General features: G+C 38.0%; 2 protein-coding genes across 2 annotated transcripts; both read right to left on the bottom strand.

Moving 5' to 3' along the window:
• Nucleotides 1-38: 38 nt before the first annotated feature.
• Nucleotides 39-15333, bottom strand: LOC108675392 (protein ABHD18). Its single transcript, XM_018163400.2, has 12 exons — nucleotides 15078-15333; nucleotides 9833-9946; nucleotides 9590-9714; nucleotides 9036-9093; nucleotides 8710-8822; nucleotides 8130-8268; nucleotides 7315-7404; nucleotides 6191-6295; nucleotides 4452-5805; nucleotides 3519-3606; nucleotides 2454-2567; nucleotides 39-1944 (listed from the first exon to the last, which is right to left on the bottom strand). Exons 1-12 carry the CDS (start codon nucleotides 15138-15140, stop codon nucleotides 1842-1844), a joined length of 2466 nt encoding a protein of 821 aa, XP_018018889.1. The 5' UTR covers nucleotides 15141-15333; the 3' UTR covers nucleotides 39-1841.
• A 2327-nt stretch (nucleotides 15334-17660) lies between these two features.
• On the bottom strand, nucleotides 17661-27306 carry LOC108675399 (translocon-associated protein subunit beta-like). The gene is made up of 3 exons (XM_018163407.2): nucleotides 27266-27306; nucleotides 19197-19441; nucleotides 17661-18670 (listed from the first exon to the last, which is right to left on the bottom strand). The coding sequence occupies exons 2-3, from the start codon at nucleotides 19430-19432 to the stop codon at nucleotides 18298-18300; spliced, it is 609 nt and encodes a 202-aa protein (XP_018018896.1). The 5' UTR covers nucleotides 19433-19441; nucleotides 27266-27306; the 3' UTR covers nucleotides 17661-18297.
• Nucleotides 27307-27929: the final 623 nt, after the last annotated feature.

The raw sequence follows: 27929 nt of genomic DNA, 5'->3' as shown, positions 1-27929 counted from the left end.
TAGCTTGCTAAAGCGCAGGAAAATACGAAACAATTTGAAACCCTCTTATTGATGTACATCCTTAGCCACGATATTAGTTTCTTGACTATCGACCAAATAACCTTAACGAAAGCGACATATTAAAATTACATCCTATTTCGGGTAAACATCCAATGAATTATCGTGCAATAACAAATAAATTTCGAGTATTGTATTAATTAACATTGAACATAAATAAATCATTATTATTAGCGAATATAATTAGCGATGATATTGATTCAAGGCGATCAGCAAATTGAATTTTTGTAGCGTTTAAATAAAGTACATTATACCAAGAATAAATTTGAAGTTATACCAATCACTCGTCCTTGTTAATTATGATAGGGGTAACTGGTATTTAGCTGAATGACTTCACATCTTTCTTTAATAAACTTTAAACGACAAAACGTTATTTTTCTATTCTCTGCACATGTAATGTAAATTTGCGGCTTGAAGCGCAACTCCTCAACTTTGGACAAGCGTCAAAAATACCATCCATTTATAAATCATTTTGTAGTAAACATAAAACTTCTGAAATTGAACAGTGAAGAGCAGAAACACACAATTGCAAAACTGATGACGTTCAACTATGTTCTTTCTAACATTAAATACGCCACACCCACACTAGTATGAATAAAATTTAGTATCAAAATTACAGTCTAGTCATGAAGATACTAAAATTTAGATCTATTAACAAGTTCACTTTTAATTTCTGTTCTTTAATCCACAGCATTTGACGGTGCTACTTATTGTTGAATTGAATTATCTTGTGCAAGAATAGAAACGACCACGCCACCCACGCGTGGACTACATCGAGAAAGTGAAATCGTATCAACAACTCGGATCAATTGTCTCAACTTCTGAACGAAAATCAACAAAATAATTTCACCGTCTACATCGGCTTGGATTTTAAACAGAACGATAAACAGTTTAATAAACTTAAGACAACCAACACCAGAAATAATGATGAGGATATGTTAATCAAACAATGAGTCCAAGATAAAATTAAATATCAAATATCGAAAATAATTGAGGAAAAGCAACGAAATTTCATTATATCTCCACAGACTGCAATCGTTGTACGCGAGAACTGAAAAATGTTAGTTGAAACCACACATCAAAGGTCGGCACACTCGCATACCTTCGAATATATCTTAACTTGTATTAAATAAATTCAACAACACACATCAAAAAACAATACAAGTTTCCAGGAACGAATAACATCCATGGAAACATTTACGTTCAGTTCTACGAAAAGAATATATATCATGCCTAACAAATAAGTTATTTCAACGACCCTACGATGGCAAACTACCGAACCAGCAACTGGAACTTAGAACTCCATTACGAAAATATACATAAAAATTGGTATGAAATTCTGTCTAGGCTCGCCACATACACATTTAATTATTCTTCTCTCTTCTTTGAAAATATATTTTATTATATAATAAATTAGCAGATTTCCTGAAGAAAGTCGAGGTCTCCGCAAACGACCCTGAATTCCTCAGAAAATTTTCATTGTCAATATTTATCACTACAATAAAATGACATTCTTTAGCAAATTTTCTTATAAAATATCATAATGTCAGACTGTAAAAGTTGTATCTTACAAGCTTTACGCAATTTATATCTGAGGCTGGCAGCAAGTTGAGGCGAGACACAGTACCCAGTGAAAATTTACAGCGCGGCAGCTTCTGATTTCGATTACCAGAAGCTGGGGCGACTCTAAATTTTGTTAAGGTACGTCACAGCTCGTCAGGGACACAATACGTCACAGCTCGTCAGGGACACAATACGTCACAGCTCGTCAGGGACACAATACGTCACAGCTCGTCAGGGGCGATGCACGGCGCGCCGCCCTGCGTCCAGTCCTCCGTCAGCCCGTGCCGCTCATACGCCCTCACGAACGCGTCCTGGATCGCCTCCCTGCGGCGATGTGGGAGACGCGGTCAATAATATTAAACTCGAGGTAGATCTTAACTTCGAGGTGGATCTCAGAGTAGATCTTAAAATCGAGGTAGACCTTAGAGTAGATCTTAAAATCGATGTAGATCTTAAACTCGAGGTATATTTTAAACTCAAAGTAGATTTTCAACTCAATGTAGACCTTGCGACGCAGGTAGATTTTCAACTTAATAAGCGTCCACGCTATATAGTTCTACATTTAAAAGCCCACTGAAGGCCTCGAATGCAACGGTATACTTGGAATCTTGAGAACTAACAATTAAATGAACTGGTTAATTTTCAATTAGCTTATAAATTAGTGTAATTCATCACAGCGTTACGACCGACAAGCAGATGACCTAAACAGCTGCTGGTGCAGCGTTAGGCTGACCTAAACAGCTGCCAGGGCAGCGTTAGGCTGACCTAAACAGCTGCTAGTTGGTGCAGCGTTAGGCTGACCTAAACAGCTGCTGGTGCAGCGTTAGGCTGACCTAAACAGCTGCTGGTGCAGAACAAACGCTTCGATGTGCCCCGCGTCGACCGTGCGCAGCTCAGCTCCCGGCCACACGGCGTCCAGCGGCGTCATCGTGTCGCTCGGTTCATACCTGCATACGCATTATATCCTTTTATCATTTATATAGGTACTACACATTATAATTACAATATATACATAGATTAATATATATTAATACTATACATTATTATATTATACATCATCAATTATTTCCATGAAGATATAAAAAGCTCATTCTAAATCAAACTGAACCATTGTAAAAGAATCAAGAATTGCAGCGATTGCATAAAGTAGAGAGATGAGTGCACTGACTACTATCTGGAATATTTTATGCTGACCACTTCCGAGCTTATTGATCATATAAAATTAATTTATAAATTAGTAAATTCGTTAAATTTTCATATCATGAATTTGCTGATGAAAGAGATTAACATGTTGAATACTGGCCTTGCTTATCACAGAATAACCGACAAATTCGCCAAAGATAATCGAAAAACTCTAAGCAGACTGTGAACAATCGCCACGATACAATTAAAAAAAACGTAGACACGCGAGCTTAATTAATATATTAGCAAAAATAAAACATAAGATTATCCACACATATGTTTGGCCTGGAGTGTGATAAAAGATGATAAATGAACATACCATGAGATGTGTCGAGGAAACTAACATAACATAACTAACACTAACATATCGTCCCGTAATTTGTACTAGTTAGTAAGTAACGATAGTCCATTCTTCTCATTTCCGTCAGTCAATCACTAGCAAGCGTCCATATCACATGTCAAACTAATTCAATCCGTGTGTACTGTGTGGTGATTTATATGCCTGTTAATACTTCATTGTCCGTCATGTGTAAATAAACCATTTTAAACCATCGCCGACTCATTTATACATTTGTATTTTGTTATCGCCGACTCATAGGACCTGTGTTAATTCCATTGTATAGCAAGACATACCATCCGCCACAAGATGAGTCATAATCACGTCTGAGATAAAATAATAAAAAATGATATGACAACAGAACATGCGTCACACTCACGCATCGCGGATGGCCTGGATGATGATAATCAACTCGGGGTCACTTGGATGCCCGAAGTTGGCAACGTGGGTGCACTCATCCATGATCCCTGCAACCACGTTAACATCATCCATTAAATGATAAAGAGGGAGACGCTGGTTATTTATAATATAAATGGTAGTGATGTCCGCAACGAACAATTAACGCGGCTGTTCAAAAAAAAAAAAATCAAAAGTAGAAGATATGGCGAAGAAATTCTTGAATATAATAAAAAACGACCGACGAGACGACAGAAATGACATCAAGGTAGGGCAGCTAAAGACAACTTGTTGTAGGCAACTTGTACTATAAGCTCCATTTATAATTTATAATTCTATGTTTTTTTCTGAACATCTGACATGACCCTAAAATATAAAGTCTATATTCACTGAAGTAAATATTCAATTCTGAGCTCCACATTGCCAAAAGATAAAAATTTTACATTATTTTAAATAGTAAATACTTTTTATAAGTAGGGTTAAGTTGTGCTGGCAGAAACCGCGGATTGAAGATTAAAAAAATAAATATATATTTAGAAATTCAACAATTTATTTCTACCAAACTGTCGAAGTGCAAGAAGAGGCGCGGACAAGAGGACATAGGGCCTTGCTATTGAAACTCTATCAAGTACACGTAGCGGCCCAAGTACACGTAGCGGCCCACGTATAAGTACACGTAGCGGCCCAAGTACACGTAGCGGCCTACGTACACGTAGCGGCCTAAATACACGTTAGCGACCCAAATACACATAGTGAAAGATTTCTTGTCTGTGATTGGAGGGTTTAGCTTGAAAAGCCATCAGTAATTGGTAGCAGGAACTACGAACTCGTAGCTATTTTTCGTAGTACGGCCCAAGCTAATACCATTGCAAAATAATTCCGTTTCATTCCTAAAGTTTACCACAGAAGAACTCACCTCGCATGAACTGCACGGCTTCCCAGGTGAGGGGATCTTTGACGGTGAAATAAGGCTTGAAGGACACCAGATTGCGGTGTGGGGAAGTCGCGGGTCTGATCCCCACGGGGGTGAAGCCTAAGTGAGGGTCTTCCTTGTCCCCCACAGGCTTCCCCGCCGCGGGATCCCGACTGAACAGAGACGACGAAGAGGAGAAGATTTTCTGCGTGGACTCCTTCAGATATCGGCCAAGGAGAACATCGAGGCGATATTTGGGGTGTTCGGATTTGCTGGCTGTCGGTGATGTGACGTCAGAGCTAGGCTGGGCATCAGTAATACTTGACGTGTTTGAGCCGTTAATCCCTATAATACTAAGAGGATTTAACGATGTCAGGAGAGTGCGAGTGAATTTCTCGGCGCTTTGTTTGCTGCTCACAAACACTCGACTAGAGCCTGAGCTTGCGACTCTGTCGACTGAACCAGTGCCCGAACCGGCGCCTGGACCAGCGCCTGAACCGGCGCCTGAAGCAGCGGCTCCCAGACCTACTCCAGAGCTGCTGGGAGCAGTAGGGATGGAGTCAGGTTTTGTTGCACCAAGACGGGATGCTAGGGGACCGACAAGAGGAACCATCACAGAACTACCACTACCACCGCAAGAGTCCATCACTCTCTCGCTGGTAGTGGAGTTGTAGGTACAAAGTTCTTCTGTGAGGTTAGTGCACTTTGCTGGACTGACGACGTTCAAGGAGTTAAGGTCGTTGCTTTGAGCGTCGAGATGAGAATATCCCGAAGATTTACTATGTGTATGAGCAACATGTGACCTCGAACATTCACTCAACGTATGAGAAGAGTTTGCATACAAATATTCATCTACATTTGAAGTTTTATTCTGCGAATTTAAAAAGTCTTCGACTGTGTTGCCATTGTTAGAGCTATTCACATTGTTACTAGAAGAAAAACCACAGCTTGAAGCACTCAAAAAATTCAAATCATCGTGTTGTTTGAGACTCTCGGTGAAACCAACTTGTGTAATACCGTCAGCCTGAAAACTCGCATATCCTGCCGAGTCCTGCACCGTTTTCCTGGCAGTGTTTGAACTGCAATCAAGTGTTGCATTGGGAGACGAAGACGTAATAGGAGCGCATTTGTGGGACTCGTGGGAATTTTTCTCAGCAGGATCTGAAGATGAACTGACACGCAGCAGTTCGGGAGAGGGTGCTTGTGTTGTGTGTGCTTGTGTTGTGTGTGCTTGTGTTGTGTGTGCTGGGGTGTCGTGTGCTTGTGTTGTGTGTGTGTCGTCACCATTATTAGCTTCGTCGATGTCAGGATATAATCGTGCAAACTTCTGGCCAACTTCGTGGTAGATGGAGAAATGCTGAAGAATGTAGTGCAGTCACAATCAAGTGATGAAGATAAGAAGATAAACTTTAAAGAAGCATCAAAACTATATAGTACTTTGTTGTGTGTACATAAAAACCTAGTTTTATTAATATATACAGTACAGAAATTTGTAACCGAAAATTACTTTGAATTTGGCAGATGATATCAACAAAGTAAACTTTGTTCAACACACGGAAAACAGAGGCAATATTCAAAGCAGGAATATCCAATCAATATGATTATGATTTCAATAACTTTCATTTAATATGATAAATAAGCTAAATTTATAAGCAAACATAGCAACCTGAATCACAAAGCTTGTGAATCACAATATCCTTATTTAAATATAGCATCAAAGCAAGCTAGCGTGCACCCCTCACCCCCTCCGGTGAGTGGATCAGGTTAAAAAGTTCGTCCCTGAAGGCCTCGTTGGAGAAATATTGGTCCTTCAGAAGCTCCCAGTTGATGGCCCCACTCATCACTCCCTGCAACAAGGATCGTCATTTCACCATTGATCTTACGGATCGGAAGAAAATATAACTCAGTACTCACAGCAGTGAGTGACAGAGAGCGCATTTTCTCGTCGACGAAAACGTGAAATCACTGACAGACAGACGGACGGATAGACTGACATGGCGAGCACAATAGTGCATTTTTTTCATAAATGAGAAAATGTGCTAAAAATCATTGAGGTTTTATAGTCTTCACAGGGGAGTAATTCTGTGCAGTTTATTTTCAATATTTTCTAACTATTTTCTTGACTTTTTCCTTACTACTTGTTTAATGCACCGATCTAGTGTATGGTCGACAACAGAAAAGACGATTAGAAACTTGAGCAACCACAGAGAGAGAACAACTCTTGAAGCATGGCTCGATATTATGATAGCCTCGATATTATGATAGCCTCGATATTATGATAGCCTCGATATTATGTTAGCCTCGATATTATGATAGCCTCAATATTAAGATAGCCTCGATATTATGATAGCCTCGATATTATGATAGCCTCGATATTATGTTAGCCTCGATATTATGATAGCCTCGATATTATGTTAGCCTCGATATTATGATAGCCTCGATATTATGATAGCCTCGATATTATGTTAGCCTCGATATTATGATAGCCTCGATATTATGATAGCCGCGATATTAAGATAACCTCGATATTATGTCAGCCTCGATATTATGATAGCCTCGATATTATGGTAGCCTCGATATTATGGTAGCCTCGATATTATGATAGCCTCAATATTACTATAGTTAAGATTTTGGCACTAAGTGCTCTAGTTATACAAGTAACTCTTCACGAGTTGAGTGTAAATATCTCACTTTTTCAAGATAATATATGCTACAAATTTAGATCCTAATATTTGCCCCACGATACTACCTGAAAATATTAAAACAACAGCTTTATAGAAACATTATTTCGCAGGATAAATATTTTTTCCATCGAAAACGAAATCAAAACATTTGAGCGCTTCAGTTTGTTATCTCGATAATTGACCTGCGTGAAGACCCCAGACGCGGTGGTCCACGACAGGCATGGCACCAGGGGGATGGGTCGGGGCCAGCTGCAGCATGCCAGCGATGCCATCTGGCAACGAAAAATGTCATCTGTCAAATGGCTTATCCTATGGCAACAGTAACCGTCATCTGCCAACTAGCTCTTCCTTTGGTAACGGAAACCGTCATCTACCAATAAGCTCTTCCTTTGGTAACGGAAACCGTCATCTACCAATAAGCTCTTCCTTTGGTAACGGAAACCGTCATCCGCCAACTAGCTCGTCTGCTGGTAACGGAAAACGTCATCTGTCAATCGTGTTATCATCTCACAAAAATCTTATGTCAATTAAATTAACCACTAGCAATTACCATCTGATTATTCTGTTAGCCGTTGAAATTACCTCTTGTTAATTCTATTTCTATTGCTTGTCAATAAGTCAAATGAGAAGACGATATATACTAGTCAAAAGAGAGATATATTTTATAAATACATAAAACTACGAGTTTACATATCCTAACTGAGACTGATGATAACTTGAGATCTATTATAAATATTGACTCTCATATTGCATAATTCAACCAGATGCATCAACATAATGGGTACCATAACTACAAAATCTACCTAAAGTTTTGCCAATACATCGCCACACATAACTTTACATGATGTATGAGCATAACATGGCTCACACAAGCTACATATTTTACATTAAGTATCGCCAAAACATGGCCTCGCACGTAGCAATATTTCTAATCATATATCAACATAACATGGCTCTACAAACAACATATTCCACATTAAGTTCAACAAGGCCTCACATGTCCGCCCATGCTGATGCCGGTGAGCCCCACAGGTCCCAGACGCTGCCGCAGACACCAGTGCAGCAGCACCATCGACTCGAAGATGAGACATCCGCCCATCACGAACAGATCTGACACGTTCAGCAGACTGGACCGCCTGCACGACACAAAGATCAGACATCCGCCCATCACGAACAGATCTGACACGTTCAGCAGACTGGACCGCCTGCACGACACAAGATCAAACATCCGCCCATCACGAACAGATCTGGCACGTTCAGCAGACTGGACCGCCTGCACGACACAAGATCAGACATCCGCCCATCACGAACAGATCTGGCACGTTCAGCAGACTGGACCGCCTGCACGACACAAGATCAAACATGCGCCCATCACGAACAGATGTGGCACGTTCAGCAGACTGGACAGTGGGAAGTCTGCGGAGAGTTAGCATTGAGGAGGTCGATGTAAGATTGGAGTGGCAGAGGGATCTGCACGAACACACGTCTAGGTATGAGGTGTAACGATACATGCTATACAATGGGTGCTCACCTCTGCTCATAAGACTTTCTGCGCCCACAAATATAGCAATGCTTACCTCTGTTCGGGGGGCTTTCTAAGCCCATAGAAAGGGTTCTCGAGCAGGATTGAGCCTATACCGTAGTCGCGAACCAGAGGTTTGGCCATCCACGTACGTCGCTTCCAGAAGCCCTGAAAAGAATGCAGTTTGAATTGTTCAAGAACACCAACATCAATAGTTCAGTACACAACAATCCGCAATCTCCATATGTAATGTAATAGAACAGCATCAGCACACAACGATCCTCCAGCAAGAAATGTATACGACAACGTAAACAGACCACCAGAATCTGTAAAAAAAACACAATAATTTCTGGCCACACAATAAATGCCTTTGTAACTCACATGGTCGCCGGTGCCAGCAAGCTGGATACAAACAGGTCGGTAATCGTCCTTAGCCCATCTGTAAGCAGCGAATAAAATACCGTTACCGCGGAGCACTTTGACACCTTTATATATAATGTTTATTTGAAGTAATTATACTAAGTTAGTTAGTTTAGTGGCTAAATGTTTACTATCGCTTCAGCTATTTAGCAATCTCGCACCGAAAGTCCAAGATGAACATCACCAACGAGGTGGAAGGTCTATTTATACTAAGTTTGATAGGTCGTAACCTATCAGGTTGAGTTTGAACAGGAAGTGATCAATACTTTATCGTTAGTCTGTGGATAAATAAACCATGTTTCATGGTATTTGTAATTAAAGGCCTGGTAAATAGATGCTGCTAAAAATACACAACATTAAACTAGTCGCCAATGGTATCATAAAGCGGGGAAGAGGAATTTTAACATGGTCATGCATCCACCATTAAAGGTAATTAACCCTTTCTCTACCGATACCTAAAGGCCTGGTAACCAGAGTTACCATCGATTAAGCAAAGGTTACTGAGGTGACAGTACTTGTGAGGTAGGATCATCTGGAAGTGAGCCTTCCGACTGGCCTCAGGTAGCAGGCCAGGCAGGTGCAGGTCGAAGGGAGACATGAAGTGTCCTTCATATAAAACGTACGATCTTCTTATTTGTTTCTGAAAAACCCGATTTGAATTAACCAAGTTATTACATGAATCAAGAATGATAAAAATAGCAGAATTCGTAATAACAGTCAACTAAGTAGAGCAGAATAAAAGATAAAAGCAAGCATACCTTTGAGATAGTAACTGGAGTTAAAGGGTCCACGAGAGAATAGCACAAGTTCTTGTCCGCCATCTTCTTCCTAAATGTGAAGATGCGATGAAGGTTTTCTGGTTTACCCCATCCCTACAGTGAGGAAATCAATTATTCGACAAGAGAATATGTTAAATATACAAGACTAGACGAATATTTTTAAAATGTAAGCAAATATTTAGAGATTTTAGAAGACCTAAAATTATGGTCACAGATCATTCACAGGTGAGTCAACAGTGGCATGTCTCGCTTAAGCAGTGCGTCTCGCTTAATTAAGCAGTGCGTCTCGCTTAATTAAGCAGTGCGTCTCGCTTAAGCAGTGCGTCTCGCTTAAGCAGTGCGTCTCGCTTAAGCAGTGCGTGTCGCTTAATTAAGCAGTGCGTCTCGCTGAAGCAGTGCGTCTCGCTTAATTAAGCAGTGCGTCTCGCTTAAGCAGTGCGTCTCGCTTAATTAAGCAGCGCGTCTCGCTTATGGCATGTCTCGCGTCAGCGGCATGTCTCGCGTCAGCGGCATGTCTCGCGTCAGCGGCATGTCTCGCGTCAGCGGCATGTCTCGCGTCAGCAGCATGTCTCGCGTCAGCAGCATGTCTCGCGTCAGCGGCATGTCTCGCGTCAGCAGCATGTCTTGTGTCAGCACAAAAATCACATATAAGTCAATTATTACAGCTTGAAATTTGAGAAATTTTGCCTGATATTTCAAATTGGTCCTCAAATAAATATTACATTTTTGAAAATGAGACTTGTTAAGTTAGTTAGTAATCTTGTGATCCAGTTGTTTGCAATTGGTTCCAATCTTGTGGTTCCAAAAATGGCAGGAAGGCTTTAGTTGAGTATTGCGGCTCAAAAGGTAAATGTATTCCACGCCAACCTTGCTGCTCAAATTGGGAATTAGGGCAGAAACCACCTGAGAATCGAACAAAATGCTAATGAAGGTATTAATCTGGCCAATTTCAGCAAAGCCATTCATATGGCCTTTTCCTAATTTCTTCAGTAAATAAAGAGAGGTTAAAGTAAAAACTGCCTATTTTCAACCAGGATTTTTGAAAATCACATGTGAAACTCTCATGTTTACCTGTAATTTTATGAAACTTCTGCCCAATATTCCAAATTGGTTTGTTGCTTGTTTAGTTGGGAAACTTCCTACTTTTTCTGAAATATTGCAACTCTCTTTATTCACTCTAATATCATATAATTTCAGTGGGTATGAAATCCCATGGCTCTAATGTCATGTATCTTGTTTGATTGAAGAAATCACGGTTCATAAACATGTCATTTCATAAAATTTTCAACTTCCACGGTACCTAATACCACGCTCCTGCCAAAATATTTAGCATAAACGCATAATGAGACAACCCAAAACATTTTGTTAGAGATTACATAGTTGCTGTCAGTCTGTCACGTCAGACTGCATTATCACGTGTTCAGTTGACTCTAGACACTAGAGTAAAGACAAATTTATTGTTGCTGTTTCTATGGACTAGGGTAAAATTACAGATTTGGGATAATACTTGAATTGAACAGGACTTTGCAAATGACTGACATAAATTTGTGGCTCGTAAATGGCTCTCTTCAAGGCTCAAATGAATGTACCTAATCATGGCTTGCAAATCTGTAAAACCAAAGCTCAAAAAATTATGTTGCAGTTTATAGAGAGTAGGTACATACCTAGTTTTCTCATTAGCTGCTTGCCAAAATAATCATACCTATTACCTAATCTATTATATAATATCGGTCAGACTCAGAATTACAATTGTAGGACTTGATTGTGTCATTGTGCACAGTGTCTGAGAAAATTTATTGATCATGCCAGCAGTGTGTAATTCTGTATAGGTAATATATTCTCATGTCAATATAAGAAAACCTATCAAAAAACCAACCCACCAGGCTATCAGGCTACCACTGCGTTACACCACCTTCCCCTGCAATGAAAATTTATAAACTGAGCACATTAGAAACTGCCGCACTTCCGAAATCGCGCGTGGTTCGACATCCAATCCTATGTTGGCAACGCCTCAAGCAAGTTAACTAGTCGTCTATCTGTAGGGTAGTAGACAAATTTTTGCAATGAATACGTTCTAAAATAAAAAAAAAACACATCCACATTTGTAAAAAATTCTCACGATTGGACAAGACCAACAAAGTTTTCGATTTCACACAAAATTATGAGATAAACTTCTACTTTTTCACTGCGTAAATTCACATCATACTTCCTGTTTACGTAATTACAGGACGCCATCACACACGCTTTTGTTTGGTTGTGTCTTGTTTGATTTCACAATAAATAGATTTGATTCACATTCCATTCTGAGATTTAAATGATTGAAAGTTTTTTTGAATTATAAAAACCCATTTATATGTTCCCGATTTGAATTTCTTTCATTTTTTGCCCTATTATGTTGAATTTATCTTGATAAATTCACTTCAAATTCTGACTGATTTCGTCTGCCATCACGCGTTTTCGAACGTTTTGTGTCTTTTAGAAAATTTAGAAAAACATGGAAAACTATTTCATTATATAAAACATAGAGCACGTACCTTATAGTGCATTAATAATACAATTTAATTTAATAAAAATTAATTTTTAATTTAAAAAATATAATCAGATTTTTAATTCAATATTTTTCTAATAGAATTTTATTCAATAGCATGTACTATCTAGTGTATTAAATAATAAAATTTGATTTAGTAAAATTTAATCGTAATTAATTTTTTAATTTAATTAAATTCTACAGCTTCAACTGGTAAAAATGAGCATCATAGGAATCAAAGTAAAACTGTTGTTCATACATCACAAATTGAATGACATTGGATGGATTTGATAGGTATTTTATTATTCCTGTTTATATATAAGAATGGAAATTATGCTTCTATTTCAGAATGATAATGGAAATGTTTCTACTATTTCAAAAACTTTTCTTGAATACACTTCCAAAAACTAAAGTTCTGTAATCAATGGAGTCTTTGAAATGACAAAATCATTCAATTTAAAATGTTTAGCTATAAGAGTAAGATTGTCATTTGTCAATATGAGGAGCATTCACTCGTGAGGAGCTGTAAGAAAAAATTCATTGTTTTTTATGTAAAAGAATGTTTTTCAATTACAAGAAATGCAATACTTGATTTTTGGAAATACGATGTTAAAATTAACGATCCGTATTAGAATTCAATAGACGTTACGATTTCAGAATTATCTTCAAAAAGTTTGTTGTCGTTCGTTTGTTCAGAAGTTTTTGTTCGTTTGATCAGAAGTTTTCATTCGTTTGATCAGAAGTTTTCGTTCGTTTGATCAGAAGTTTTTGTTCGTTTGATCAGAAACAGAAAAAGTTTTTGTTCGTTTGATCAGAAACAGAAAAAGTTTTTGTTCGTTTGATCAGAAACAACATAATTATTCATTCTCTTGCACTAAGTATACGAACGATTAGTTAATTCGTAATTTGTATACAACCGTATACGAATTAGGTATACGATTGATCATCCCGCTAGTTTATGCACCGGGAGCAGGAAAGAAGCTAGGTACCTATTCAATTCAGTAGCACGTTAGCTCACATGTTATGTACCTAGTTCTGCTCGTCTGAATTGCGTGTTTAGTGTGCATGATGGAAAACTCTGCCTAATGATTACTTAATGAAGTTTAGTTCATTGCAGTCAACTTAAGAGAAAATTTTCAACTAACTAATACTTTTTATAAGTCTAATTTTAATTGTTGAGTGAAAGGTGCAGGCATACAACTTCCAAGTGATTAGGTACTTTATAGAAACTGAGCAAGTTAGTGTACATATTTTAAGCCTTTAAAAAGTCCATTTTTTGCCTCAAATAACGATGTTGGGTAGAAAAGTGGTCTTGGTGGATCGAAATAATATATGAACCTTCGAAATTAGAATTCCATCCTGCATGCCAGAAAGCTTTGGCTTGGTTTAGTTTACATAGGCTAAAAGATCATTTCTTTTAAAAGCTGGCAACATATCATATAAGTGCTGACTGCTGTGGCTAGGTTAGGGTAAACGCGGTATATTCCGACACATTAAGGACGCATCGAGAAATGAAAAACTATAAAAAAAACCGTATGCGTTACATAAGTTCTGTTGTCTTCACATGACTCTCAAAACACTTCACTACGCGTCAGCAACGATGAAACGTCACAAAATGTTGCCATATTTATTAAAAAGCCTTTAGAATGGGAACCTACCAAATCCCTATATTCCGTCACTTTGTGTGGCAATATTCGAGACGTGGTGAGTCGTATTGCGTCAGCGCTTCAAATTTAACTGATACGTATTGCCGACATCCATGTGTTCGAATTCCGTTTGCTGTGTGAGCTGTATTGGAATACAACACGGCTTTGAATTAGAACACTAACGAATATTGAACACTACTTAATTACGTTTTAATTAACAGCTATTAGGCTTTTAATTAAGCAAATTTCAATTTTTGTACAAAGCTTTGAACGATCTGTGTGTGTCCAATTCAAGTTGTGTCGGAATTATTTCTAATGAGCTCCAGTTGATCTATTTTCATTGCAGTGGAAGGTGGTCCAACGCGGTGGTAGCTGGTAGGAACCGTAGGGTTGGTTTTTCGATACGTTTTCATATATGGACATGAGAATATATTACCTATACAGAATTCCATACTGGACGGAATTACCTACAATGTTGGAATATACCGCGTTTACCCTAATCAGAGGTGTTGACTGTTGATGGTAGATTCTTGGCATTCTTCCAATCTTTCAGGGTGCAGAGACTAGAGAGTGGATTAATATCTCAAGATCTTTGGTGGCACCTCAACATTATAATTTATGTTTCCGAAGCAGTCTAACCAGCCAGTGCCGCAGCCACAGACCCACAGCCAGCCCCAGCAGCCCGCCAGTCGCCAGACGCCAGCCACCACTCCACCAGCCTAGTCCAGTGTCCAGGCAGCCATAGTGGCAAAGCAGAGAGTTTTTTAGACTCTCCCTCAAGTTCATTTTTGAGTCCTATAAGTAGACCAGTAAAGTATCCTGGATACCAGCATTATCATACTTAAGAAATTGGTTTAAATGAGAGTTTTTTAGACTCTCCCTCAAGTTCATTTTTGAGTCCTATAAGTAGACCAGTAAAGTATCCTGGATACCAGCATTATCATACTTAAGAAATTGGTTTAAATCTTGAGACTTGAGTAAATGGGAAAATTAAAAATGAACCGATTCTAAAAAAGCTCTGGTTTGCCACTATGCAGGCAGCCAAACTTACCTTAACGAAAAATTTTGTCAGCAGTAATCGACGATAGACTTGATCAACTTTACTGCGAGCCATTGTGTTTAATACATAATAACATAAAGCGAATATAACTTGGAACTTGGTTCGTCAACGGACAACGAGTATGAAAGACTTTTAAATGCATAAGAAATAGCCATAGGAATTTACAGAGACTGATACGAATAACGATTCATTTCTAGAATGCATCTAATATATCGGAGATAAGCACCGGCCAAATCAACATGTCCGCAGTCGTGGAACTTAACAATGCAAAGTGCCGTAGAAGCAGGAAAGGTTTTCCTAACAACAATTAAAATTTTTGAACCATGACAATCTCCATTCCGTTAGGAGTTACATCGTAAACTTGAATTGTCTTTGGTAAACATTACATTACGACTTCCTTTTTCAATTCACTTCATCACAAAACATCAGTTTCCATCACAGATACGTGATGATTCATACGATAAAAGAAAAAAAATATGCATTGATTTAATAATGACTGGTGGATTTGGCATTAATTACTCATGTAGAATTGAACATTTATACTTAATGTGAAGATATAAAATAGAATACAGTAGAATATAATAAAAGTGTCGTCGTTGAAGAAGATAGGCCCACGGCCTGTTGCCGATTCATGTACTTTTCGTGACTTGATTCACAAGGAATCCGGCCTTTGGAACCCGATATTTTCATAAATGACGATTGATTGAGATACTTGCCGGACCTATTGCCTGGTCCGTAAGTTGCTAGGCATTTTAAGACTGAACATATGCTCCTGCATAGCTTCGTTTAGTCTGTTCTTGAAGGCGTCAATCAATACTCGGAGAGTCAACGATGCTATCGGGGAGGCTGTTCCACATGTCGGTGACTCGAAGCGAAAAGAAATGTCGTCGCATGGATGTGTTACAACGCAGTTTTTTTAGTTTATAGCCGTGGTCCCTGGTGTTGGTTCTTGTTTCAAATTCTAGTAATCCTTCTGGGACCTTGTATGAGCCATGAGTATACTTTTATGCTTCAATGAGGTCCCCACGCAGGCGTCGATAACTGAGGCTTGGAAGCTTCATAATCTTTAATCTTTCCTCATAGGACTTGCCTTTCAAGCCCGAATTATCCTTGCGCGTCTTCGAACACTCTCTATTAAATTTTTTTCCTTTTCAAATTTCGGTGACCACACGACGATTCGGGCGCACGACAGCAACAAACAACTGCTTCATCGCTTCTGCAGCTATGAACTCGACAGTGCGTCCGATCAGTCCAAGTCGTTTATTGGCTTTATTAACTTGACCTTCAATATGCTTAGAAAATTTCAAGTCATTGTCGATATTAACTCCTAAATCTTTTTCCATTGTAGACTGCGACATCATAACTCTGTCGTTGAAAACGCGTCTTTTCATACGTACTGTAATTTTGCTGTTCATTATTCTTGCAAAGGTGGATTACTTTACATTTGTCAGCGTTAAAACGCAGCTGCCACTTATCAGCCCAGTCTAGCAGCCTGTCAAGATCACCTTGCAAATGTACTTTTTGCGACGTCTTCTTCACTGTTTTGCACAAGCTCAATGCTAACTACTCTGGAGACTTCCTTACAGCTCAGTAAAACCTAGTCCGTTGTGCGGCCATTCGTCTGTTAGACGAGTGGCAACCCAAACAGCAACCCTCTGTTTATGCTCTGTTGTTTATGATGCAACCCAAACAGCATCATAAACAACGCCTCCAGCCGCATCCCTTTTCTGCAACAAACACGTTCTTACAATGCCTCAGCTTGCCGTGAAGTCAGAACGTCACTACCGAGTGCTTGTAGCTCTATATGTAGCTTTTTTAGATTGCGAATAATCTGTTAATCCAAGCAGTGCTCTAGCATCCATATAGATTTGACTTACTTCGGCCAGGTTAGCGGACTGATGACGTTTGTTAGTTCGTAGTTTCTTGAGCGCTAGTGACGGGCTGAGAGCTGCTGTAAACTATTTTGACAAAAGCCGAACCAGCATGTAAAAGCTTATCAACAATTTACAATGACACCAAAATTAGTTCAAACTACTTAAGACGTAATAAAAATGTGACTTTAGAAATCTCAAGTATGGTGGAAGCAGAATCAAACAATTTGATTCAAGTGACCACCGAAAGAAATTTTTCTCGTGTTTGTAAATAAAACTCGTATTTTCATTTTGAATAAACCCGTGAGTAAGAAACTATCTGCCAGTGATATATCGTCTAACATAGACGTAACGTGGAAAAGAAAGATCGCTTTCACTCCACCCTACAAGATTATATAAATAACACATATCATGAGATATGTAAGCATCAGGTAATCGGAATTACAGCAATTCCATATAAATACCTTTACACAACACGATGGACGAAAAAAAAGTTGTACCTGTAAAAGCTATGCTGGTCAATGTGCTCTGCAGGATTGCTCGAGACCAAGTGTTCCCACTTCTTAGGCCGTACTTCAGTTCCAATACGGCGCAGTAAATTGGAAGTCATCCTTACAGCTAACGATGCCAATCCATGGACTCTCAAGAGTTTCATTCTGATTAATCAACAATGCTCGAAAACGAAATAGGGATGAAACGCAAATAAACGTAACAATTTACTTCACTGCACACACGCACTTATCCGAAAACGGTTCAGACAAATAAGTTAATGGCTAGCACACACCGACAACAAATGCTTGGATCATATTTCGTTTCAAATCAGAATAAGATGAATTGAAAGTGCAGATACGGTGGACAGCAATGAGCAATGACAAATACATCTACACCAACATTTATACAGCCTTTCCATTCATTTTTGCAATGGATACGAGCCACGTTAGAATGAAGAACAAAATTCACTACAAATATCTTCACAATAAATTGAATTTTTAAGTTCTTAGAGTTGTAGTCAGGATCAGGCATACAAAACAATGAACAATGCGAGTTATAAATTTTGTTACAGCATATGTGGGATTATTTTAATGTATGGCTTGTGGAGAATGCTGAACACCAAAAGGCCAAATTTTGACATACTTCACAACGAAAAACATTAATTTGACTAGCAATTGTGGATTTCAATCGCCTATGGATGAGATTATACAAGAGAGAGTGAGTGTAAAGGAAATTGAATCGCGTTCAATACCACCATTTCTGGGTGCATTTCAGGAGCATGGACTTCATCATATTTTTTGAGTCACTTTATAAACGTTTGTAAAAAATATTAGCACTTAAGAAACAACCTAGTACTTCTTTGCCCCCTTGGCCTTTGCAGAGATCTCGTACTTGCTGCTGATGTTGCGCCACATAAGGAAAGGCACAACGAGCGTTGGCACAAGCATCAAAGCAAAGATGACCCAGTCAAAATGGTGAGGGGAGAACTTGCGGTCAAAGTCCCTCTTGGGAATGATGGCTCCCTCGCCAGGCTCAGATGTGTAGCCAATCTGGACGTCCTTGGAGTCTTCTGATGGTAGGTAGGAAACCTCGGCAGCTGTGAAGTTGTAGTAGCCAAACTGCTTAGGTCTGACCACCACGGTGTGTGACACGTTGGCGCTGGGAGCGATGCGCTCAAACTTCACCTGCAGTTGGCCGGCCGCGATTTCAAAGCTATCTGAGCTGAAATGTAATTTTAAAATTTGATAAATCAGTTTAAATTATAGAAGCAATGACATTGTCGTTAGCTCTCATAATAGATTGTGATCAATGAACTGGGAAGAAATGAGAAGAAACTGATAATAGGGAACATCTATCAGACAGCACACATTACCTACAAGACTACAAGACATCAACCATGTCATGTCAATAGACATTGATGTATGATCGTCAATACTACAATTCAAAGATGCTTGGAAAAACTCAATTTGCCTTCACATCATGATAAAATAACTAGATGGATAATAACAAGAGAGACATCATGAATTAATATTCATGCCCAACAATGTAGGAGTGAGAGAAATACAAACAGGATGGAATACATTTATAGGTGAAATTAGAGTAATGGTTAAAACGTCCAGGTGAAAATTAAAAAATTTATTCCACACTCCCTCAATACTTGCAGGTTGGGACCCATACAACAAATTTCACAAGGTACATGATAGACATTTATCTTAGAATGACAAGTATAATCAAGTAGTAATCTTACTTAAAACTGGGATCAGTGAGCTGAACGTTGAGAGCAGGAGCTGTGCCGATGTTGTAGAGTGAGTAATGCACAATGATATCAGATCCTTCAACAAGGTAGAGGTTATGAACGATCTTGCTGGCCAACAGTCTGGCACGGTCAGGAGCTCCTGGGGTAACTTCAGCTGTAGAGGCTGATGTCAGTGCTGCCATCAACCCAATGAACAGCATCATTAAACATGCTAATCTTGTCAGCATTGTGGTTGTCTGTGGAGAGAAATCTACATGAGAATCCTGTAAATCAAATAGGTCACTAACAACAGTCAATGTTTTCATATATACAGTATACTGTGCATCCAGGGTAAACTGTTTTTTTTTTTATATTTCCTGTAATGAAACTACAGAAGTATAAAACAGGGTTTTTAGTAATAACCCTGAAAATTATCTATACTTTGCAACCAGGGTAAACTGTTTTTTTTTATATTTCCTGTATTGAAACTACAAAAGTATTTATAAAACAGGGTTTTTAGTAATAACTGCTTCCTGAAAATTATCTAAATCATACTTTGGCACAGGTATGGAATACGGTATATCTACATACTTTTTAGCAGTGACTAGAGTTTTCCTGTCATTTTTGGTACTGCACTACTGCTAGATTCTTGCTAGCTAAATCATCCCCTATCTGGTTTTGAACATAAGTTCAATATCCAGTTACAAGATTTAATTGTATTAAAATTGAAAAATCTATTTTTCTTCAGCCATAAGATTTTATTAACAAGTAGAAATTTTATAATCTTCCAGCACAATTTAGGCTTTATTTTCATATGGTAAAACTTATGTCATCAAACTATCAAGTCCTTTACATTATCCTTTGGGACTCTGAATTTTCATTACATTATCTAAATTTTGAATACAATTGGCATCTTGTGGCCCAATCATGCACTTTTGTTAACACTTAGAAGTTAGATAGGAGGGAATTCATCTAGCAGAAATCTAGTGGTTGCAGAAATGGTGGGAAAGCTCTTGTCATGGCTAGGCAAGGAATATTTCTACTTGGCAAGCTGCAACTGGATTTTTTGAGCCGTGGCATGGGTTTGCCAGCCATGACGCAATTTCTTCGAGCCATGAATTCCAAATCTCAGCTGTGAAAAGCCATTTACAAGCTGCCAACTTATTATTTCCCAAGTCCCATGCACATATTACCCCACATCTAAAAATTTTACCCTAAAAACAGTCACGAGCATTTGTCTTCACTTAAGCGGCAAATGAAGAAGTGATAATGCAGTCTGACCGCTCTGATGTGACCACAACTGCGCAATCTTCAAGGAATGTTTTGTGCTGACTTGTTATTACGTTCTGCATGTTATTTTGGCAGGAGCATTGAAGTATATATACTGCAGATTGTGGAAGTTGAAAATTTCATGAAATGACACGTTTGCAAAGTCAGAAGTGCAAACCACAATTTTTTCAATCAAACAAAAATTTATGACCTTAGAGCAGCAACATTTCATTCCTACTGAAATTATATAATATTAGAGCCACAATATTTTGGAAAAAATAGGGCTTTTCCAGCCCTGGTTGCAGCCCTAAAGGGAGATGTTTTCACGCTTGTTTCAAACAATGTCACATCATAGATTTTGCCAGCAATTTTTACTTTGGGAAATCTTGAGATCGTAGCCACATGTGCACCATTTCAATTCAAATTATCCTAAAAGGTTCTAATAATATAATAGTTACTTTGTAAAAACCTAAGAAAATCTTGCCTAATAGTAGGGTAAACGCAGTATATTCTGACACCTTGGGTAATTCTGACACTTCTTGACTTTTTTCCTTTATATTAAGCTTTTTCTTAGTTCCACGCATTTGTTGTTGGTTGAAATAGTGACGTCATACCCTTGCGCGCCATACTATTGCCAAAACATTAGGTCTGGGCCATCTGGCAGGAAAATATTGAGATCCAAAGAGAGACAGTGCGCATCACCCAGTGACAACATCGAAAAACTAGTCAAAGTTGATAGTTGACCTTGCTCTACCAAATAGTGATAAACTGTTTGTGTAGAAAGAATATTATGGTTTAGATTTTTAAACAAGTCTGTGAATTTATTAGGAATCCTTCAAGTATACTTGTATTTGCTGATTTCAAGTCCTAAATAAATTAATAGATGATCAAGTTAAGAGACGGTTATAGACACATAACAACCAATTCCAACACAGCTTGGAATTAGACACACACAGCTTGTTCCAAGCTGTGTGCAAAAATTAAAATTTTCTTAATTAAAAGCTTAATAGCTCTTAATTAAAAGCCTAAATAAGTAGTGTTCAATATTCAATTATTCAATAGTGTTCTAATTGCAAGCTGTTGTATTCCAATACAGCTCACACAGCGATCGGAATTCGAACACAAGAGTGTCGGCATTACAAATTAGTAGAGCTTGAAGAGTGGCCGGAATTAGTCTCACAAAATGCCCAATTGAGTCACACACAGTGTCGGATTATATGGATTTGGTAGGTTTGCATTCTAAAGGCTTTTAAATAAATATGGCAACATTTTGTGACGTTTCATTGTTGCTGGCGCGTAGTGCAGTATTTTTAGAGTGACGTAAAGCAAACAGAACTAGAGTTGTGCGTATGGTGTATTTTTTATAGCCATTCATATTTTGCTACGTCCTCAAAGTGTCGCTGTGTCGGAATATACCGCGTTTACCCTAATACATAAAGAAGTGTGCTAAAATGCTCAGAGAAAATTTTACTTTGCTACAAAGACAATATTTTGTTATTATCCTTACATCCAAATCAGTGTGGAATTCTGTATAGGTAATATATTCTCATGTCAATATAAGAAAACGTATCAAAATACCAACCCTACCACCGCGTTACACCACCTTCCACTGCAATGAAAATTGACGAGCTGAGCTCATTTGAAAATCGGGCGTGGTTTGAAATCCAATCCCGTGTTGCCAATGACTAATCAAGTTAACTAGTCATTTATCTGTAGGCTATCGGACACATTTTTGCAATGAATACGTTCTAAAATAAAAAAAAACACATCCAGCTTTGTAAAAAATTCTCACGATTGGATATCACCCACAAAGTTTTCGATTTAACACAAAATTATGAGATAAACTTCAACTCTTTCACTGCATACATTCACATGGAGTTTTCTGTTTACTTCTCACAAGACGGTGTCACACACTTATGTTTTGGTTGTGTCTAGTTTGATTTCACAATAAATAGACTTGATTCACATTCCATTCTGAGATTTAAATGATTGAAAGTTTTTTTTAAATTATAAAAACCTATTTATACGTTCCAGATTTGAATTTTTTGCCCTATTATGTTGAATTTATCTTGATAAATTGACTTCAAATTCTGAATGATTTGTCTGCCATCCCGCGTTTTCGAACATTTTGTGTCTTTTAGAAAATTTTCGTTGTTTAATATGAGAAACTATTTCATTATAGAAAACATAGAGCACGTATGGTATAGTGCATTAATAATACAATTTAATTCAATAAAAATTAATTTTTAATTTAAAAAATATAATCAGATTTTTAATTCAACATTTTTCTAATAGAATTTAATTCTACAGCATGTACCATCTAGTGTATTAAATAATAAATTTTGATTTAGTAAAATTTAATTTCATTTAATTTTTTAATTTAATTTAATTCTACAGCTTCAACCGGTAAAAATGAGCATCATAGGAATCACAGTAAAACGATCGTTCATACATCACAAATTGAATGACATAGGATGGATTTGATAGGTATTTTATTAATCCTGTTTATATATAAGAACGGAAATGACGCTTCTATTTCAGAATGATAATGGAAATGTTTCTACTATTTCAGAAACTTTTCTTGAATACACTTCCAAAAACTAAAGTTCTGTATTCAATGGAGTCTTTGAAATGACAAAATCATTAAATTTAAAATTTTTAGCTATAAGAGTAAGATCGTCATTTGTCAATATGAGGAGCATTCATTCGTCATTCCTGAGGAGCTGTAAGAAAAAATTCGTTGTTTTTTATGTAAAAGGATGTTTTTCAATTAAAAGAAATGTAATAATTGATTTTTGGAAATACGATGTTAAAATTAACAATCCGTATTAGAATTCAAAGTCGTTTTCATTCGTTTGATCAGAAGTTTTTGTTCGTTTGATCAGAAGTTTTCAGTCATTTGATCAGAAGTTTTTGTTCGTTTGATCAGAAACAGAAAAAGTTTTCGTTTGTTTGATCAGAAACAACATAATTATTCATTCTCTTGCATTAAGTATACAAATGATTAGTTAATTCGTAATTCGTATACAACCATATACGAATTAAGTACCGTAACGATTGATCATCCCACTAGATCACCGTTAGCAGGAAAGCAATTCAATTCAGCCAGTCTGTAGAGTATGGCACAACATAGGTCGAGGACGCCGTTTTTCTGCCCAAAAGACTCCAAGGCACCATCTAAATGGACGGTGGACGCCGATGTTTGCAGCAAACGGACGGCGAGGACGCCAAAATTGATTGCCCATGGTCTGGAAGGTGTTGCGACTTGCGTGGGCGCCGGAAGTTTACCATGCACACCACCAGTACGCCAGGGAAGAAAGTTGCCACTATGTTTGCTAGAAATACGAAAGTGCATCTCTGACCTATGCCTGATGATAGCGCGTACTTGCACGATCAATGCGGCAGTTGCAAGATGATCGACATAGACACCCGCGCTTCACAATCAATGATCAACATAGACGCCTGCGCATTACGATCAATGCCCGACATGGATGCACGCATTTCACGATCGATGTGGCCGACGCTCACGCTTCGCGAATGATGTGGCATGATTGAAATAGATGCACGCATTTTACGATCTATGTGGCCCATGCCCAATAATCGATACTGAAGCTCGCGCTTCACGATCGATGAGGCATGATCGACACGGATGCATGCATTTTACAATCGATGTGGCCAATGCCCAATGATTGATTCTGACGCTCGTGCTTCGCGAACAATGCGGCAAGATTGACATGGATGCAAGCATTCTGCGATCGATGTGGCCGATGTCCAATGGTAAATTCCGATGCTCACGATTCACGAACGATGCAGCATGATTATGGCAGGGTGGCCCAGTGATTAAAGTTCTGAGTACCAGACTACCAGGATTGGCGCGGGTTCTATCCCAGCTCTGTGCGCCAGTCTCTGGTCAGAATCGGCAAGGAGGTCGGGCGGTTAAGCACAGCAGAATTGTAGCAGTGAGTTGCGAGTTTGAGACCACAAGATACTGTGAATGTTCTGCGATGTTAAGAATCGGCGACAGGCCTACGGTCTAATGTCAATCATGCCGCATCGTTTGCGAATCGTGAACGTCGGAATCAATCATGGGCATCAGCCATATAGATCGTAAAATGCGTAACAAAACGTTTTGTTGAAGATCGCGCATAGTTGCGGTCATGTCAAAGCGGTCAGACTGCATTAACGTGTGCTGAACTTACAGTAGACACAAATTTTATTGTTGCCGTTCGACTGTTTAAGGGTAAAATTAGAGATTTGGGGTAACACGTGAATGGACTTTGTAAAAAATTTTGCACCTCGTAAATGGCTTTTCATGGCCGAGATATGGAACTCACGGCTCGGTGAAATGGAATCACAGCTCGTAGAAATGGAATCACGGCTGGCAAATCCATAAAATCACGGCTCAAAAAATTCAGTCGCGGCTCGCCAAGTAGATATATTCCATGCCTGCACTGAATGAGTGACGTGTTCACTGTGTTGTGTACACCGCAGTACACGTCACTATAAATTTCAGTGTAGGTACAAAAGTGGCAGTTGCCACAATGTAGGTATGTGCACAAAGTACGCTCGAATGTAAACAATGCTGGCAAAATGGCGGATAGCCACTTTCCGCATCGGCGCGCGTAAGGTATTTAATTTTGAAAGTCCCACCAAAATGTTAGCTTAATTTGATTGACTTTTGTTTGGAAACGAACTAAAAAAACTTGAACTATGACGACATCATTTTTTTTTTCGAGAAATGTCTATCAAGTACCTGCTTAGCTGGGATGTGCAAGAGGTAACATTTGGGCGGGAAATAAACATGGATATCATATTTTGAAATTAATGAAAGATAATTTGAAATCAAGATTATAGTTTTCAGAGCATGCTCTCAAAATTTCAGAGCTTTACAGCCATTCGGACAGTTTTTCTACCATGTCCTGTCGCGCTGTTTACGTTCACGTTCAGTTCAGTCATGAGCCAGTGAGGTGCGCTGGTCCTGAACTACTGCCGAGACTGAGACATGAGATGAGACATGATGTTACCGGGGGTTGTAAATACTATTTTCCATAGCACAACCTTCCTGCATACATGGTCTTTATTCTCATTTTTAATAATATATTGAGTGGGCAGGTTGAGCATTAATTTTACTTTGTGTTAGTTAATATTGTTCTTTTCTTATTTTCTTTACAGTATTACAGAATTACAGTATAAACAGAATTCAACCAGCAAGTGCAATAGTCTGATCAAAGTGCTCATTGAATGTATCTGCACCATAGTATAGGCATCATCACCTGTCCATGTTCCTCTTATTGGCTAATTCTGAACTACTCATGTTCCTCTCTAGTCTCTAACTCTTCACTACTCCATGTTTCTCTTATTAGCTAATTCTTTACTACTTCTTGTCCCCACAATTCGCATTTTCTTAACCACTCATTGGGCACAATCCTTGACGTCTCTCATAAGCTGCTGATCCCATGTAATAAACTATGTAACTTGTTTTTAACTTTGCTTAATAAAACTTAGAAAACACCAACTTTAATTCCCCATAAACTAAGTAGCTGCAATAGACAAATACAAGCTGATGACGAGTTCATCACACCCGCATAACAATAGTCAAAACTGCTACAATGTACGAGACGAGATGAGACGAGGCACGAGACGAGATGAGACGAGGCATGAAACGAAATGAGACGAGGCACGAGACGAGATGAGACGAGGCACGAGACAAGACATGACATGATGATGATGATCAGTATTTAATATTATTATTATTAATATTCACTAATATTTATAATAATTAGTTATGAATTAATATTAATAAAACTTAATAATATTATTATTACTAGTAAATTTTATTTGCGTATTCTATTCAATTTCATATTTTTAAGCTTAATTATGGTGCCAAGACCATGAAACTGAAATTTATTCCATCCAATTCTGCCTTTAAGTTAAGTTATAGCATTCATATCTAGCAGTTGCACCCATTTCCCCCACCCACCTGCAGTCAGTCTCAACCAAAATGTTTTATTCTAGTTAGAATAGATAGTCTACAACATGAGCTTTCCAATGGTACTAAAAACTTTGAAATTGGCTCATAGGAAACCTACAAATGATAGTTTTTCCAAAAAAGTGACAGAAGTTGGTCCATTTTTGGGGTGAAATTGAAAAAAGGAAAAAATTCATATCTTTTTCATTTTTCGACCAACTTCACTCATACTTATATGATATTTTTCTAAATTTTTTTCTCTTTTCAGTGGTGTAATTTTCATTACGATCAAAGGAAAAAAATTTTTTTGTGCACATACCTACACAATGCCACTTAATTTCAGTGTAACAAATTGGCTGTTGCCAGTTGTTACCATGTTGCTGAATGCTGATCAATGTGCATGACAATTTTTCAAATTACTTGAAACTAGCCTACCTCATTACCCAATTACATTACATCCTAAATAATTCATGACGATGATGCTCTATTAAAGTATCAGTGTCAGTGCAGACTGCTCACTGCAGGATAGCTTGAGAGAGTACCTAGTTGTTTCGAGTAAAATCATTTAAGCCTTTATTACGTTTCACTCTGATAAAAATTCAACACAACGTTTACAGATATAAAACCATAAAAATTGTCATTTGATCGAGCATTTGAGAAGAGATAGGTAAAATTAATACTTTCTTGAATCACGAAATTTTACAAGACAGTCATGACTTAAACTTGACATAAGCAGGCATCGAACTCAATATATCCCCATTTAAAATAAAACATTTAAATAATCGCAAAACGATGAACCAACCTGAATTTTGAATTTGAGACTTTTTGTTTACGAACTTGGTACCTGACTTCGTGACCGGTCACAGCAACACACTGACAACAATCTTCACTCGTGCAGTCGTGTTCACAATTCGGAGGCAGATATGAAAACTCCAGACGTAGCGCGAGAATGTTGTTCATGCTATAATTTGCGTTGTTGATATACAAATTTCAAATAATAAGCAAATTGACATTTCGTCTAAAAAAAATGAATAATTCATAGCGCTGCCACATGGGCCTATTTCTTCAATGCCGACACTTCTATTTTATTCTATATATCATGACAGAACAGTTAATATTTATACCTCCCCACAAGTAAAATAATTTGTTTGAAGCTAATATTCAGAATATTCAAACAAATTGCGAAAAAATTTAGTTTTGAAACATGTATTTTTAATCTATTATTTTTTTCTCGCAAACTATATTTAACAATGTGAACGTATGACAACTACAAATCGCCAACACGTCACTCATCGTAAACATTTCTTGAGTGCTGCCAGTGCCATCTTTCGGCGTTTCTCGCAAATTTGAGTTTTTTTGCTCGAATTATGATAAATTATCTCCAGGCATTAGGGTCAAGTAAAAAATGAGAGTAACGCAATTAAAAAAACAACTATGCTTTGTTACCGTCAGACGCTAACACAACGCATTAATTCTTGAATTTGCAGAAAAAATTCGACGTTTAAAGT

The sequence above is a fragment of the Hyalella azteca genome, unplaced genomic scaffold (genome assembly GCF_000764305.2).
Source record: "Hyalella azteca isolate HAZT.00-mixed unplaced genomic scaffold, Hazt_2.0.2 contig17119, whole genome shotgun sequence".
Taxonomy (NCBI): domain Eukaryota; kingdom Metazoa; phylum Arthropoda; class Malacostraca; order Amphipoda; family Hyalellidae; genus Hyalella; species Hyalella azteca.
This window is presented reverse-complemented; position numbering and strand designations above follow the sequence as displayed.